The sequence below is a fragment of the Buceros rhinoceros genome, unplaced genomic scaffold (assembly GCF_000710305.1).
Source record: "Buceros rhinoceros silvestris isolate BGI_N320 unplaced genomic scaffold, ASM71030v1 scaffold7382, whole genome shotgun sequence".
In the NCBI taxonomy this organism is placed as follows: domain Eukaryota; kingdom Metazoa; phylum Chordata; class Aves; order Bucerotiformes; family Bucerotidae; genus Buceros; species Buceros rhinoceros.
In genome coordinates, this window is record NW_010399395.1 from 30,172 (window position 1) to 46,600 (window position 16,429).

Sequence of the window (16,429 nt, forward strand, 5' to 3'; positions counted from 1 at the left end):
AGTTTTACGGGGGAACATTCACATGGCACGTTGAGAAAAGAAGTATGCTTAATTCCATCAAAGCTCAGAAATCAGCCATTAATTTATTCTAACCTCCAATTGTTGGTCATTTGTGAAACATCTGGCCTTTAAGTCATAGGAACCTAAACATAAGTACAATGTGGGTTCTGCCGATAGGAGCGGGGCGTAGCTGGGGTGCTGCTGCGTCAGCGGGGCTGGGGGAGCGTGGGCGCACGCGTGTGTCTCTGTTGCATGGGTTGCAACTGCCACTTCGTTTCAGAGACTTTGAAACATGTTAAAATGAATCCTGAGTTAATTTACTCTCGAAATTAGATTATTGTTCATTTGCATCTTGGAAAAGTTCTGCCATTCAAAAGAGTCTCTTTCTTCATGGTGAGTTAACAGTCAGATATTTAGCAATCTTGCAGCTTGCTAGTCAGAAATAGTTTCTAATGAAGTTGAAATTTGAGATAGAAAATGTGTAAAAGCTTTCAGGAAAGACATACTCTATTTTCCATATGGCTAAGTAATTGTTATGATATTTGTTTTAAAGCTGGACTTAGACACTCCTGACTGCCCTCTAATTTGATATGGCTGGTCCCGGCGATTCTTCTGGAGGAAACTTTCGGAGTAGAACTCAGTGAAGGAGATAAACAATTTTGCAGCTATAAGCACATTGCAAAGTATAGAAAATAATTTGGTCGCCTTTACTGGTGTGCGGGTAACAGCCTGCAGGTTATTTGCCTCTGCTGGGAGTTGGAAGTGAGTGAGAAGGAACTGAGTGATTAAAAGCAGATTTGAAATTAAGGTGGCATCTCAGAGCTGGCAGAATTCTGCCTTTTGTTAAGCTTAAAATAATGCCTGTGACTTAATTCTCAGGGCTGGGGGTTGGTTTTAGGTGGGGAGGGAACGTAGGTCTTCATGTATAGCTTAAACACTGCAACATCTCCCGTCATGAAATTCCATGTCTTTCGCGTGGCCGTAGAGTGAAATCAGATTTTAAATATGATGGCAAAATTTAGCTCTGGCTCTGTCAATTCACACAGCTCTGGGGGTATCTTAGAGCTTTCTGTCTTCAGGCATGTACCTGCCTGTAGTGGTTTTTTGGTTTCGAAGAGCAGCATTCCCTCTCTGGCCTGACCGTTTGCTTTTCTGGATCAGCAGAGGCTGGCTGCAGCTCTTAGACTGGTTTGATGATAATGGTAATGATGCTATCCAAGAGCATGACAAAAAGAATTTTGAAGGTTTCTCTTTCTCTTAATATTTGTTTATCCTTTCCCCCTTGCTAAGTAAATAAGTCTTTAATCCCCACTCCATTGCAAAATTTACTGTATCCCAGTCTAGACTGTTGTAACCCCTTTCACGCCAGGTTTTATCCTTCCCTACTAAAGGATTTTGTGATTTGGGCAGCCTGACACACTTTGTATTAAAAAAAATCCAGTGAGTAAATTAAGGGACTTAATGTGTTTGGATCCTTAGCATTTACTTGGCCCTGCCGTAGCGTGGCTAGAATTTAGTGACGCGAATTTGTAGCGCGTGGGGAATCTGTGGGCACTCACGTGTTGCACGGTGAGTGTAAGCGTGTGTGCGTATGCACGGCCCACCAACACAACGTGGAAAAAGTCACATTTCAGCTTCGGTAAAGTCCTCATTTCCCAAGTGCTGATATCCAAAGTACTGGTAGGATAGTGGAGATGAGAGAAGGGGGGAAAAAATCTCTTTAAACAGCTTGTGAAGTGTAATGTCTGAAATGGTTCTTTGAGAACGTGCAGATTACGGCCTGCCTAGTGACTCTTTCCAGCTCTCTGGGAAATGAGCTGTTGACATTCTTTTGGGTCATCATCGGAGATAGGAGGGCAACCACAAGGATTTTGCAGATAAACTCATCCAAAAAGACCTTTATCCATTTCACTGTAACTTGGAAACGTTCATGTCAAATAGCAGCATTAATGTAGCCTTTTAGCCCTTCAAAGTGAGCCTTATGTTTTCAAAAAAATAATAAATAAAGAAATTCAAATGACCGGAGTAATAACTTCTTTAGGTCTTCTAAGAGGTGATTCACTCTTTGCATAATTCTGGAGCATAAACCCGTTTTTCCTTCAAGAGGCTCTGAAACAGAATTGGGGTTCTGTTTGAAAGAGTCTCTTTTGAATTCTAATCGACTGGATCTCTCTCAAATTCATTTCTAGTTTATTGTAAACAGTGAAATTTAAATTAATTTCGTCTTATCTTGTCTTCTGAAGAAAACCAGCAACGTGTTGAAAAGGCTTTAATTTTAAATACCGCTCAGAGTTTATTTTATTTGGAGGTTTTTGTTCCTTTTGTTTTTTAAACTTTACAAACTAGGTGTCGGGCGGGATAGGTTTGGACAGCCAGACGACGGTGATGCGTTAGCATAGGTGATTATGAAATAAATAGGAAAAAAGCAAAAACTTTTTGACTTGAACTCAAATGATACTATATAGACTGAATGTGCAGGCAAGGTTCCCACAATGCACTGTGAAAACCGAGGCTAACAACCACCCCGCTGCGTTGAAAAACCCCAAAAAAGACAAAAGCACAATGAAATAGAAAGCTTACCACCGGTAGCTTTCAAAACGACAAACTAGGCAAACTATACATCTCCACCACTCCAATTTTGTCAGAATGCTAATGAGCTTGCTCTGATCTTTACTCGGCTTCCCGTGTTTTCTACATCTTCAAGGACCACATGGCGCTAGCAAAATAAAGACAACTAAATGAGAATTTCGAATGCTTTTTGTGTTAGGACCTGGTGCCTTTCAGTTGACGCACTCGTTGAATATTCTCAACTTAAAAGCGTACAACAGGGGGCTGGGTATGAACTTTTTAGCAGGGGGAAATTTGTACAAAAGTGAATGAGCGTGATGAGGAAAATATGAGAAAAATTTCTGATTAATTTCCACTCCATAATATCAATGACACCTTCAGCCCCTCTCATACTCCTCTAACAAGAGATGCTGATAAAAGATGAATGATTCGGTGTTGTTCACAGTGAATGTTTAGTGGTTTTTTAATAGCAGCATTCTACATAAAAGGCACCAGGAAGTACTCTGCATTAGCAGTTGAGATCACTAGTTAATAGGATGATGTCTTTTAGCTTTTGTCACAAGATTATTAGAAAGGATGGGTTTCTGTTCTCATCCTGGCATACTTTGGAGTGCTTGTTGAATACAAGTGCTAAAATACAGGTTTCTCGGTATTGTTTCCCATGCAAAGTAAAAGCCCTTTTAATGCAACACCTTCTACTTTTTTTTACCAGGTGATTTTTGTCATTGATCTCTTTTCTGCCCCCTTTAGCTGTATTAATCACTTGGAGTGGTCTGCTTCGCAATGGGGGCTTGGTCGTGTATGTGTGTATAGATTCACTACCAAAAATAAATCCCTTCTATGCTCTGCACCTTCACAAGCCTGATTGTCAAGCTGTGTTTACCAGTTTGTATTACAGCGAGTGAATGCTTCTTGCTGGAGTCATCCAGTCGGCAATACATGTTTGCGCTGGAGGAGGGAGGAGTAAGCTAGGAGGAGGCATCCTGCTCCCCGAGCCAAGTTTGGTGTTTTAAAAACAATTGAATTCACAATTCTCTTTGGGATTCTCAAAAGTAAGTGCAGATTCGTGTCCGCCACTGTCAAGGCTTGGGGAGGAAGATGATGGATGTCCAGTTTTGCCTGAGAGATGAACTCCATTTAAGAACTGGTTTTTGTCACCGTCGTCAGGATCGCAAGCAGCCAGCCTGAAAAGTATCGGTGCATATACATAAGCAGAAAGTTGTAGCTAGACAGGGAAAACATTGCAGTCTCTTCCTATTGTCGTATCTTATGTAAATCAGAAAAAATTAATAACACCGTAGTTTTTATAGCTGTTTACCAGCCTTGCTTTCCATCCACTCTGGTTTTTTGCTTAGCTCAGCATGATTAATCTCAGGTGAACCGAAAACTTGCCAGACCACAAGATGGTAGAGAGTTGTCCGACCATATTTTGAAAGACAAAGACGCAGATGCCGAAGCGCACCACGAGAGAAGGCGGTATAACAGTGGCAGCTCTGGTACGGTAGAAAATTTAAAAGTATCGCTGAAGACATCTTCTTCATCTTTTTACATTTAGCACAAAAAGTAGTGAAAGCGTTTCAAAGGATTCTGAATCCGTGATGATACCTATGTAACACTGGCCTGGGGTTTTGGTGGTGCTAGTTTGTGAGTATTCTCTATTGGAAATACCGGAGGAGGAGGAGGAGGAGGCTAGAAGGATGCTGCTAATAGCAACATATGTTGGGCAGAAGAAAAGGTTTTCAGCATGTGCACAAGAATTGATGATTTTTATTGTAACGTGCATAAACGTGGTAAATTCATGAAACTATGCGTTAGTAGTTACTGCTTTTTCTGATACGATAAAGCAAGAAATATGATAAAGCCCTCGATGAGATGCTTCTCTCTCCAGTGTTCAGGAATGTTAACCTGCTGCCAGTGTTACGGTAATGGGAGTTTTGGCAACTACCAAAACCCTGTGTGAAAGAAATTCAGTGACATTACGAGCAAGGTCTTCTTTACAAAGGGGCATCTGTGCTTCTGTGTTGCATCCAGGTGTGACTTGACCTCCCTGAATTGTGCTGAAGCCCGCAGAGTTCTGTAGAAAAGCCTGCTAGTATTGAATCAAAGCCATTTGCTAAAATTTGTTACTGCAAATAAACTGGCGTGCTGGTAAGCTGCTTTTCTGACGTGGGTCTTCAGGGTCCGGATCTTTCATACCCAAATTTCCAAACAAGTGTTGGTTTTGTAGTTACCAGAATCGTGCATTTTGTGGGTGATGGAGAACTTCTAGAGTTCCCGAGGTTTGTCAATCTTTCTCCAGTTTCACTTCTGTCATCTTGCCTCCACAGTCTCTTACCGTCAAACTCTCTCTCCTCCAGTCTCCCATCTCCTCCCATGAGCAGTTCCTCTGAGGCAGTCTTGGCTTGCTTTCGGTGAAGGAAGACCATCTGGCCATGCTTTTCCAAGTACCCAGCATTTCTACAGCTGAGGAGCAACCACAGGATGAACACACCACGCCAAACCCCAGAGTTCACAGTCCTGCTCTCTAATTCACCGCATCTCTTCAGTCCCACATCTGTGCCTTGGTAGGCAGAGGTTCCCAGGAGACCTTTCCAAGACCAGACATGGGCAGTGTGTGTATTCAGCCTTCCCTGGTCAAGTTCATTAAATCATTACAGCAGCTCAGCAGCAACAATGCCCATGTGTTTGGGGTTTTTTTACTCAAAGTAACACAAAATTGCCATTGGCTGGAAGGACTGAACGATAAGTCACCCTCCTCTCCATGCACTTCCCTGGCTTGTAGCCTCATCATTGCTTTAAAAAAAACCTGTTGCCAAAGTGCTTGAAGCCAGCTTGAAGAAGAGAGCCTGAGCAGTGCTGCCCACGTAGCAGGAGGCTACTCTGGGAGAGCCCTAGGCACTGTGAATGGGCTTGTGAGCCTTCCAAAAGTCTTGCAAGACCCAACAGACACTTGCTTCTTTCAACTGATTTCCATCTTTCTTTGCGGTATTGCAGTATAAATGCTCTTTCATGTGGTAGGCACAGTCTTTGGCTTTATGCCTGGAAGTTAGCTTTCTCTACAACCAGTACCTGCCTGTAAAGAAGAAAGCGGGCAAAAGGCACTTTGGTCACCCCAGGGCTCCTGGCCCACGTTGCCACTGCAGTCTGCAGAAAGCCCTGTTATTTTTTTCCTGGTTTTCTCCCGTTTACCACCAAAACACCTTTTCTGTCAAAACTGGAAACTGTGGGGCCCCAGGACACCTCAATCTAAACTGAACTTGCCTAGTTAGCCCTGGAAAGCTTTGGATCCCAGAAGTACAAACCTGGCAACTCCCAGTAAGAGTAGGTGTCTTCACTAACACCAGTACGAGGTCACATTCATTGCCAACCATCATCTCGCTTCAGGCAGTTGCTTGGGTTAAATTGGGCCCTGTCCGTTAAAGAAGTCATTTTATACTGTCCACCACCACTTCCCAGCTCCAGGAAAATACGGTTTGGAAGGAAGGAAGGAAGACAACATTTGGTAAAAATGGGGTAATACCCTGCCTAGTAGAGCGCAGTCCAATGACTTTAAGGTTAACTGACCTCTCACTTCAGAATCTGATCCAGCCATCGCTTGCCAAGGAAACAGGCTGCTGACCCAAGGAGTCGTGAGCCATAGAGAAATTACTATCACTCATAACAAAGCATCCAACTCTACTTCTCAACCTACAAGCAAAACAATTGCAGACCATCATCTCTTTCTTGGTGAATTTCCAGGCATGAACGTCTCGTTTTTTCCGTAGGTTCAAAGGTTTGAGTATATCAGTTAAAGGTGTGTGTTTCCTGTGCTGCAAGCGAAGTTCTGATCTATACTTCTCCCAAGCCCATGCTCCTTATGAAGTTGTGCCACGTGAGAAAATTTGGGTACAAGGAATACCAGAGGGTGATACAGGACACGCATGGGTTCTGCTCCACACTAGCATCCCTGTAGGCAGTGTCCCCAAGGGAGGAAGCATCACTGTCTTAGAGGAATGTCTGCAGATGTTTTGGTTGAATCTCTCCTCCTGTTGTCTGAATTTTGAGCCACAAACTACGTGATCTTTTGTTCTGGATCGATGGTCCGACATTTGAAATATATTCGTAATCTTTATCAAGCCTGGGCATTCCGTTTCTGTTGATTTTCTGTTATTTTCTCGTGGCCACTGTGTTGACTCCCCACACAGAGAAAAATCAGCAGTCTTTCAGGCGATTCCCCTTTTGTGGAAGTTTCAGTCCTGTGATAATTCTACGTTGCCAAGACTGCAGGCCACAAATGTTTTGCCTGTGAATCAGTCCCACTCCAGGTAGAATAAATCCTTGCACATGCCGGTCGGAACCCTGACCTTCTGTTTACGCAGCTCTCAAAATTTTAAATAGTCTCTCCGATTTATTATGTTTCAGAATCCAAAGAAATAACAAGCTTCCTGCTTGATATTAAGCTAATTTGATGTGTGCTTGCGATAAAGGCATTCCCTCACTGGCAGCTCCGTTTCGTTAGGGTTACAGTACTTTGGGGGGCTGAAACAGAGTCAGACAATGCACCGCAATGTAACTCTGCCTGGCAGATTCTTGGCAGTGGTTACCTACCTTTATGAGACTCCATTGTGTGGACATCAATGTCTCCTTCTCAACTGCTCTCAGACAGCAAGTTAGTGGCCATGAATTTGCCTTTCTAATGCTCCTCAGGCATTTTCCCATCCAGTTCAGACTTGGAAAACTGCGCTAGGGGTTCATCTGCTAGCCAGCTTTTCTGCAGGGTCATCTGAGCAGCAGTCCATCCTCTTTATCTCATGGTGACGATTCTTGTTCAGTTTCAGTGATTTTTAATAACCGGGTAGGTCCTCATTCAGCAAAAGGAAGAAGTATTCTGGAAGAAAGCTGGGTGTGGTAATCTGAAGCAGGAGGCTGGAAGCTGAAGATGGAGCAGCCCTTCCATTCATGCTGAGGGGTGCCTACTGCAGCCTCCGTTTTGACATTGAGAACTTTGAACAGTTATTTTAACCAAAATTCTGAGCTTTTCCACCAAAGGTGGTCCTCTGAAAGCAGAGGAGGGTGATTTTTCCGGGAAAACAGGTCCCTTTTGGGATGCCTCAGTTTCACTCAGTGAAAAATCATGGATCGCTAGTTATTTTAAAATCTTCACCCTGGCTTTCATTTCCATCGGACACATTTTTGCAGTAGGTCTTGTGTAACTCTCCTTTACAAAGAGTATCTGTTGTGAATATAGGCCCTTCTGCTGAAGTGTTTGTTAAATTCAGTGACTCGCGTTAAAAACAAGAGCTCGTCTGTTCACAAGCCATTCGCAGTAAGTGAGTTGAGAAGACTGTTAAAATCAGTGGGAAGTCCATTGAATTCGAAGGGTTCGAGACCTTCCATCAGCCTTTGTTAGCGCTGTGAGGTTGGTCAGCTAAAACACACGGCGTTGTTTCTCATCCCTTCCCGTGCTTCCTTTTCCTAAAGCTGTAATTGCAGATGTGCCCCACGCTCTGGTCCAGAACACTGTCTCGCAGAGGGGCAGGTATGAGTTGAACCCAGGCAGGGGGAGGAAGCTCTGCAGGGACCAGTTACAGGCTAACCTGGCCCCAGGGAACACCTTGATTTAACCTCTAAAAATTAAAGGTTAGCTCATGGCATCAAGCAGGAGGATCCAATTCCTGCCTCCTGTGGTTTTTTGTTTGTTTGTTTGAATATTTATTGCTACAGCTTTGCCTTTCCATATTCCATGTTCAACCTGGTTTTAATTCTTGCTGAGCCCTTAGTTTCAACACTGCCTCGTGGTGAGAAGTTCTACTGGTAAATTAGGAGGTTTTGAGGAAAGATCGTTCTTTTTATCGCTTTTGAACTCACCACCTTCAATTTCAGTGGATTTCCCCAGGTTCTTAGGAGACAAGATGAGACACATCCTAGAGCTATTCTTTATTTGCTATTCATGTTCTCCTTCAGGTAAACAAGCCAATCTGTCCGCTTGCTTCTAATACAGAAACTCGTAAAAGCTCGTCGCCGTGATTGGGTGAATGCCGCTTCTCTTTTTTCAGCAGGCAAATAAAGGCGACGGGGTGCGTTTTCAAAAGACCTCCCTGTTAAATCGGTGAATTTGCTGGCGTGTGGATGGCTCTCGGTGGTCATCTAGCTTCTGTCAACTGACAAATAGCCCAGAAAGAGGAGCAGAGCAAAGTTGGCCAGTTTTTGTCATTATTCGCCCCGCTCTAGTTCACATGCGCTGGCATTCTCCTGCTGGCCTCTTCACCCAAGTGTGTTGAGTGAAGAAAGCTTCTTCTATTCTATTTTAAAACTGTGTGTAAACATCAGCAAATGGGTGAAGAATGGGCTCTGTCTTAAGTGGGTTGTTTTTCATGTAGTTCTGTTGAGGTAAATGGGGAGACGTGGGGAGGTTTCTGTGTTTGACCGTAACACCATGGCACACACACTATACGCAGTGCAAATAAAATTTAAAAACAATTACTGCTTAAGACAGCGTACAGAGTGCTTTCTGTTAAACTGTTTATTTCTTGCCAGATTGAATGGGCTGGTTCAGGATGCTGGTAGAAACCCGTTATTATTTATCTTCCCCGAGTTATAATTCCTTTTCGCACAAGAGCTAAATACAGTTACGTGTAAGGATTTTTGTAAAAAATATTAATCTATTGGCTTATCTTGACAGATTTACGGCGGTATAAAGTGTAGAGGAGTTACTGTTCATCCGTTTACACTGTAAACTAATCTTGTCCCTGCATGTTGCTGCTTTTTCTTCCTTTTAAGTGTTTCATAGCACTTTATCCTCTGTTTTCTTAGCAATGTACAGGTTTACTATGTTAATCCATATTGGGTTTATCTAATGACTAGCTGCCCAAACGGCTTAGCAATAATGGGTCTAATGGCACATAAGCGTACTGATAGCTGGCTGAGCATACGGGGGGGGGGGCTTTGGAAGGATTTTTAGCAGGAAAAGGGAAAAAAACCTGGAATTAAGGTTTCGTAGGGGGGGCGGAGAAAGGGGGGGGGGGGGGCTTTGGAAGTATTTTTAGCAGGAACAGGGAAAAAAACCTGGAATTGTTTCTTCAAATTGATTCTGAAGAGGCATTTGTCAAGATGCTTCTTATTTAAATATTTAACAAATAATTAGCTTTCAGTGTAAACAAAAATCCATTTGTAAATCCCGAAGAATGTGAAGGAAAAGGCAGTTTTAAAAGACTGCCTGGAAGCTGTTAAAATAAGCTGGTTGCTTGTGTTGTTCTCAAAAAATGGTAACGTGCTTGTAATTCTTCAGCATTGCAGATGAGAATTGGCTCAAGTTGCTTTTGAGTAACAGTCAGGAAAATCGTATTTGAATACGTGTGATGAGCCACAGGAGAAAATCAAGTGTTTCGGGGTGGGGTTTGGGATTTGTTTCGTCTTTTGTTTTGGTTGGTTTGGTTTTTTTTTTTAACTATCATTAAACTTCTGTCTGTCGTTATTTTGGCTATTATTAAAATTTGTACCCGTTAGGGGACAAAAATCCACAAACTTTGTGCCGCAGCCTTGACTGAATCCTGCGCAGGAGCTATTACCGTGCAGAATCACAACTCAGACGTCAGTACGAGTTTCTTGCATCTGAGGGCAGAATTTAGTGTCCTGTGCTACTCCGGGCTTGGTGTTGGGCTCATTCCTAATCATTGAGGAGGGTTCTGCTAAGATGTCAAGTGAAGAGAAGAATAGAGCACGCATCCTTCACCACTCCAGCCAGACAATGAAATTAGAAAATGGCACTGAGAGTTGCTGTGAGAGGATTCCTCTGGATTCCTAGAGGAAGAATAAAACATGTACTGATTAAAAAAAAAAAAAAAAAAAAACCAAACCCAAACCATGTATTGTTTAAAAAAAAAAAAAACCAAACCCAAACCATGTATTGTTTAAAAAAAAAAAAAACCAAACCCAAACCATGTATTGTTTAAAAAAAAAAAAAACCAAACCCAAACCATGTACTGATTAAAAAAAAAAAAATCAGAAAGGAAGAGGGGGAGAAAAGAAAATAAACTAGAGAAACCTTGCCCGAATCCTCCTCAGAGACTATCTAATAATAAAGTCGGACGTTAAAAGCTGCATTGTCTTCTTACAGAAAGGCGTGTGTACTTACTGTTCCGTCTGAGTTTCTGCCTCTGCGTTTTTCAAATCTCTTACCGAGCGTTTTGCATGCGTATGATGTTTGCAGCTCTGTGCGCTCTTATTTGAAGACTGTTTTCAGAAGTCATTATTGAACTATAGGATAAAAAGGTATAAGCATAATTATGTGTTGAAGAGAATAAATATGTTCTGCTAGATAGTTAACCAGGTGAGGTTAAACAAGATAAGATGAATTCTGGTCTTTTTAGAAAACTGACAGTCTTCATTTTAAACTACAACGTAAAGTGCTTTATCCTGAGATTAGGTATTGTGGCAGAAGCTAAAACTGCCTTTTTCCCCTAACCGTGCCAGAATACAACCTCCTTTTCTTTCTGCGCTAACAAGACTGCTTTACCACCACAGCCCACTCTAAGTAATTAAATCAATCCTTTGTACTTACCGTATTCTCCTCTAGTGACGGTACTAGATCTGATTATATGCTTCATGCATATTCAAAGTACGGCACTGACAGCTCTTTAATGAGCTCTTACTTAATCAGTACGAACAATGTTCATCTTGTTCTTTTTTTCCTCATACATTAGAGCTAGGAACAGTTGGGGGAAAAATGAAACATCCAGCATTCATTTGAAAAATATATTGTACTTTGAAAAGTGTCTAAGCTGGGGAAGTTGCATTCTGCCCTTTAAAAGTCTGATGGACAAATTGGATTACTAGTATTGGATTAAATAACAAATGGTTAGAGGAGAAATGAGAAAAGCTCGCTGTGATCACAGGCTTTAATATTTTTTGTTACTTATAAAGCTGAAGGGGTCTTTAACCAGTTATTAAAGTCAGGATTAATTTGTAATGGTCCAACTTACTAGCTTTAAAAAGGTTTTGTTGTTGTTGTTGTTGTTTTTTATCGAAAACAATAGTGTAATGCACCTATTATGGAAAAAAATTTAAGTTTAAGATCTGTGGGCTATTTATAGATTTTCGTCATCTTGTACTGGCTCAGATAAGGGGTTTGCATGCGTGGGATCGATTTGTTCTCAAACATGTTTTTTGCTTCATTTAAATAATCTCTGCAGTATTTTTTTTTCCCCAAGAAGAGCACAGATATTTTCCCAATTTTAATTTTCAAGCATTTGCAGCAAGTCAATTAAATACTTGTTTTACACTTGGCAAGTGCGAACAAAGCCAACCCCAGCAGCAGGGTTTTACAGAGTGAAACTGTGTCGAAGCAAGGGTCTCTCTGCAGTTTGCATTTAGAAATTGTAAATGCGAGTTTAGCTCGCAGTATCGCTGCGGTGACTACGTGCGGTTTTTCTTCATGGATAGTGCGTCGCATGCAACCTTCCACCAGGGCAATAAATAATAATAATTTAAAAATTAAGTAATGAGCTAATGGCACTGTATTTGCTGAAGAGTTCTTTAAATTTCTTATATATGGGAGTTCATCGTTGTTTTGCTGGCCTGGGAAGAATCTCTTTCAGCTCCATGCGCAAGAATTTAAAAGCTGACGGTCAACAAATAAAATATCAGCGTCGACCGCTGTTAATATTGCACACATGTGTCATTCCACTGATCAAAAAGGCCTTCGCCAGGGTACAATTGGCCTTTCTCCAAATTGCAAGCTTTTTCTCAGCTTTTTCTTTTTTACTCTTTCTTCTTTTGTTGCGGCCCAGGGATTTGTGCCTATCGCAGCCGATATCACATGACTGGTGTCAGGGCATCACATGGGTGTAAAGCGAATACAAAACCAGATTAAAAATTCTGTAAAAACAATCAAGACTTTGTTAACTTGCTTTTAAACCAGTCTGTTCCACGGATATTGCGTGTGCTTTCATGTCAGCGTGGAAATATCAAAATAGGCACCTGATGGGATCTGACACGACAGCTCCAAGCTTTACTTAAATCTTTTCTCATTATATGTTGCAACTAACTTTACTTAGGAGGAAAACATTAATAGAAAGAAATTTATATCTCTAATTTTACGTTCTTACGTAAACTTCAAGTTCAGATCCGCCGTTCAGCCAAACTCCTCAGAAACTTTTCTGTCTCCCATTTCTTTTTCAAGGCTTGCAAAATGAAATGCAGCAAGAGCTTGCGTTTATAATGGCATCTTTTGGCCAGAGACCCCAGACCACCCCAAACCAAACCAATTTAGTGTCATACATTGATTAAAATGTTACTCCAGCCACGCATGTCCAGTTGGGAGAACTGGTTGTCACCAGCAGCGTGGCATTCTTACGCGTCGCAGAATAGTCTGGTTGTTCTGCAAAAATGAAAGAGGCAATCTATCCCCTTTTGCTTTCCCTCTTCTCCAAATAAATTTCGGCCACCTGGTGCATTTCAGTGAAAGGTTGCTAGTGCTGATGATCATCGGCTTCTCAAAGCAGACCTTGTTAGATGGACCAATGCAGCAACGCCTTTGATCCATAACTTAACAGCAAAGTGTCCTTTTAAGGTTTTATCCTTCTCAAGGGAGTGCTGAACTGCTGAATATTACTGTAAATGCCGTGGCGGAATATTTTCTGCCCAAACCAGAAGTTGGAAGTCTTGGGGAGAGCATTTCTACAGGACAAATTTCTTCCTTCGTTGCTCCATCGTCCAGAAGTTGGACCATGTGGCTTCTGCTTGGAAAAAGGCTGTAGGACCATCCCCACTGCAGGACACTCTGCCCTTCCCATCTCGCTGCTAGTAGCCTAGAAGCACCTTCCAGGAACAGTTTAATCAACCAGGAGCTTCCCAGGGTGATAAGTGGATATGGGGAGATACGTCGCATCAGAAAGAAGAGCATACCAAAGGGTGTAACCTTTTCTTACTGTGTAGCTCCACCAGCTCCACCCCAAGCTGACCCACTTCCCTGTTCATCTCCTTTTCCTTCCCTCATGTGGATACACCAAGCCCACAGACCACAGCAGGAGTGGGAATCAGTTTGGAGAAGGCTGGTGACCTTCTCTTGCACGCAGCAGGGTCATAGTCAGGTGAGGAGGTGGGTCTCCGTGCAGATCTGGGCTTGCACACTACTGTGGCTTTGGGATGTGGACGCACACGTGGCAGGCGCGTATGTGCAAGCATTTCAAACGCTCCCGTCCAGAAATCAAAAGCTTTCTTTTAGAGCAAAACAATATTTTTTCTGGTGTCTTTACAGCTTCTGGTGCTGGAAATTGCTTCTCTGCAACTAGGGATTCTATGGTTTACGTTGGTGAGGTAGCTTCCCCAAGTGTGCAGCGCCTTGCATCAGAGATTTCAAAACCCTTTACAAACATCAAAGAATTAACTATTAGCACCCTTGCAAGATTGATTTGGGTGATTATCCATGACACATCAGGTGCTTAAACTCAAGAGATCTGCCCACAGCCTCCCGGTGAAGCAGTGTCAGAATTGAGAGTAGTTCTCCAATGACCCAGATCATGCTCCTTTGCCAGTACTCCAGGTTTCTCCACAGATGATTAATTTTAACCGTAAGAAATGTGAGAGCTTCCTAATTCAATGAGGACCATAGCTCAGCTTGAGAGATGAGAATGCCAGGTCAGCACAGAGGTGGAGTCCCCTCAGAGGACTTTGATGAGGTTTTTCAGTGTCCTCAAGCTCAGAGAGAGTGGAATTTGACTAAGAGACTCTGCTGTGTGGAAAGGATAGTCAGGACCTTTCTGGATGCTTGTCTGCATGGCTTGATGGTGCAGAGGTGGTAACGTAGAGCCTTACAGAGTCAGGCAAAGCGCTGCTGGCAGATGGGCTGTGGAGGGTGGTGATCCTGCTCCTGATCCTGCTGAGGAGGCAGTGATGGACAAGGGTTGGGAAAAGGTATGCTAGTCCATGCATACGCACGTGGGGACCCTTAGGCACGTGAACCCCAAAATGATTGTATTTGTAGATACTCCCTTTGATTGTGGCTTGAGGAGAGGAGCAGCTCTTTCCAGCTCGTTGTCTGGAAGAGTGGCCATTAAGCACAGAGAAGCTGAGCAGGTGCCCGTGTCTTGGCCAGGGGTTCGGGATTACCACCTCCTCTGCAGCAACTTTGATCCCTACCACGTCATCCTGCCTGCGCTGGGTTGGCATGGGTGGAGTGGATCTTGCCCACAAGGATTGTCTTTGTGTTTGGAAGCTGTGATGACCAGACATCTTTTAGCAGCAAAGTTTTTTTCATTGGGAAAATCGCAACAATACAGTTCTTTCAGGAAGCTCTTTCAATAAGTTCTTTCAGGAGGATTTAAAAGATACGGCACTTTTTAAAAGGTGTTCATTTAGGTCAGGGTATCAGCGTGATAAAGAACACTAAAATGTACGCTGAAGATTGGCTGCTCTCAGAGATCTGTTCATGGAGCAGGCAGCGTTGGGCAGCGGGTCTTGCAGTCATATGGCATGTTTACCATTTGAGAGTACGCGTTGTAATGCTTGGTGATACTGGAGACCGACGCTCCAAAACCTGAAATGAAATATGTAGCTCAGTTTGTGGAGTGCCCCCTCGGTAACGAAATTCTCTCGATTGCAGGAAGAAACACCGAAGAAGAAGAAGCTATGATGCAGGAGTGGTTCATGCTGGTTAATAAGAAGAACGCCTTAATAAGACGAATGAACCAGCTTTCTCTTCTGTAAGTATGGATGGAGCCGTGGGTTTACAAAGGGGTGATTCGTTGGAATATTTACCCATTGAAGAGCTGCAAAACTTCTTTGCTCTCTTCCCATCAGACTTCAAAACTAGTCCCTCAAAAGAGAGCAGTGTGGATGCTTTGTGGAACACAGCGAGTCACTTGGTTTTCTCACATTTCAGACTTGAAAATGAAAAGCGTGCAATGACACGAGATTAGCCGGAGCTGTGAAGAAAAATAATTAAATAATTGTTAAGCCCAGCTACCTTTTCAAAGGCCCACGAGTAGAATAAAATTACATTTTAGAAATGCGCAAATAGATTGGGATTGTGCCTCAGCTGTGACAGGTGAAGGCTGTTGGGAAAGAGCAAAATTTTGAGTCGTGACCTGCTTAGTAGAAATCCTCCATCCCATCACCGGTTCGGCAGCACCAGCCTGCCGAGAGGAGCTCGGTGAGTCAGTCACAGGGCGGTGACACTGCAGAGTAAGGACAAATAAACTTTTTTTGCTAACACCAGCAAGGAAGGGAGAAGTCGCTGCTCGTTTTTAGAGACGTTCTGCCCTCAGCGATTCTTTTCCAGCTTCTTTCAGTTCGATTGTTTCTTTCAGTAATGCCACCTAGTGTAGATGCCTGCATCCTTCCCGGGGAAGAGCCTGTGCTCGCCAATTTCCTACCGTGCCTGAACTTGAACAGTAGATTCTACCTTCAAAATATTAAGCTTTCTAATCCCGTGTCTAATTTTCATTACTCATTAGGGTCGAACGTATATAGGATAATACTTTCAGTGTCATATTATCTTGGTGAATAGGCTGATGCAGGAATTTGTTCAGGAGATCCGGGGGAATGCTTTGTACTAAGGACATTCCACAACAGCCGCTCCGAGGATGAATATGAAATAATTATGTCCTGTAGTACAACAGAGCGAAACGGACAGAAGTGAAGCTGACGCTGTAGGAAATGAAAAGGTCCTGTTACTGAATGTGTCACCTGAGCAAGGTTGTGAGTCCGTATATCGTTTGGTTGGAGTAGCTTAAAGTTAAAAGTCGGTTGCGAGTCCTAAAATCAATGTAACTTAAAGGTTCTTTTAAGTGTTTAATGATTTAGTAATTAACATATTGATGAACTTTCACAACTTGCCTAGGGAAAAAGAACATGACCTAGAAAGGCGCTACGAGCTGCTGAA

General features: G+C 42.7%; 1 protein-coding gene across 1 annotated transcript in view; it reads left to right on the top strand.

Annotated features, from left to right (window-relative positions):
- Positions 1-16,423, top strand: part of LOC104489291 (EH domain-binding protein 1-like) — a gene marked incomplete at both ends in the record, with an annotated part of 45,649 nt that extends 29,226 nt beyond the window's left edge. The window contains 2 exons of the mRNA XM_010131437.1: positions 15,149-15,248; positions 16,388-16,423. Coding sequence (XP_010129739.1) covers positions 15,149-15,248; positions 16,388-16,423 — 136 coding nt within the window. The remainder of the gene's footprint in view (positions 1-15,148; positions 15,249-16,387) is intronic.
- Between the last annotated feature and the right edge of the window lie 6 nt (positions 16,424-16,429).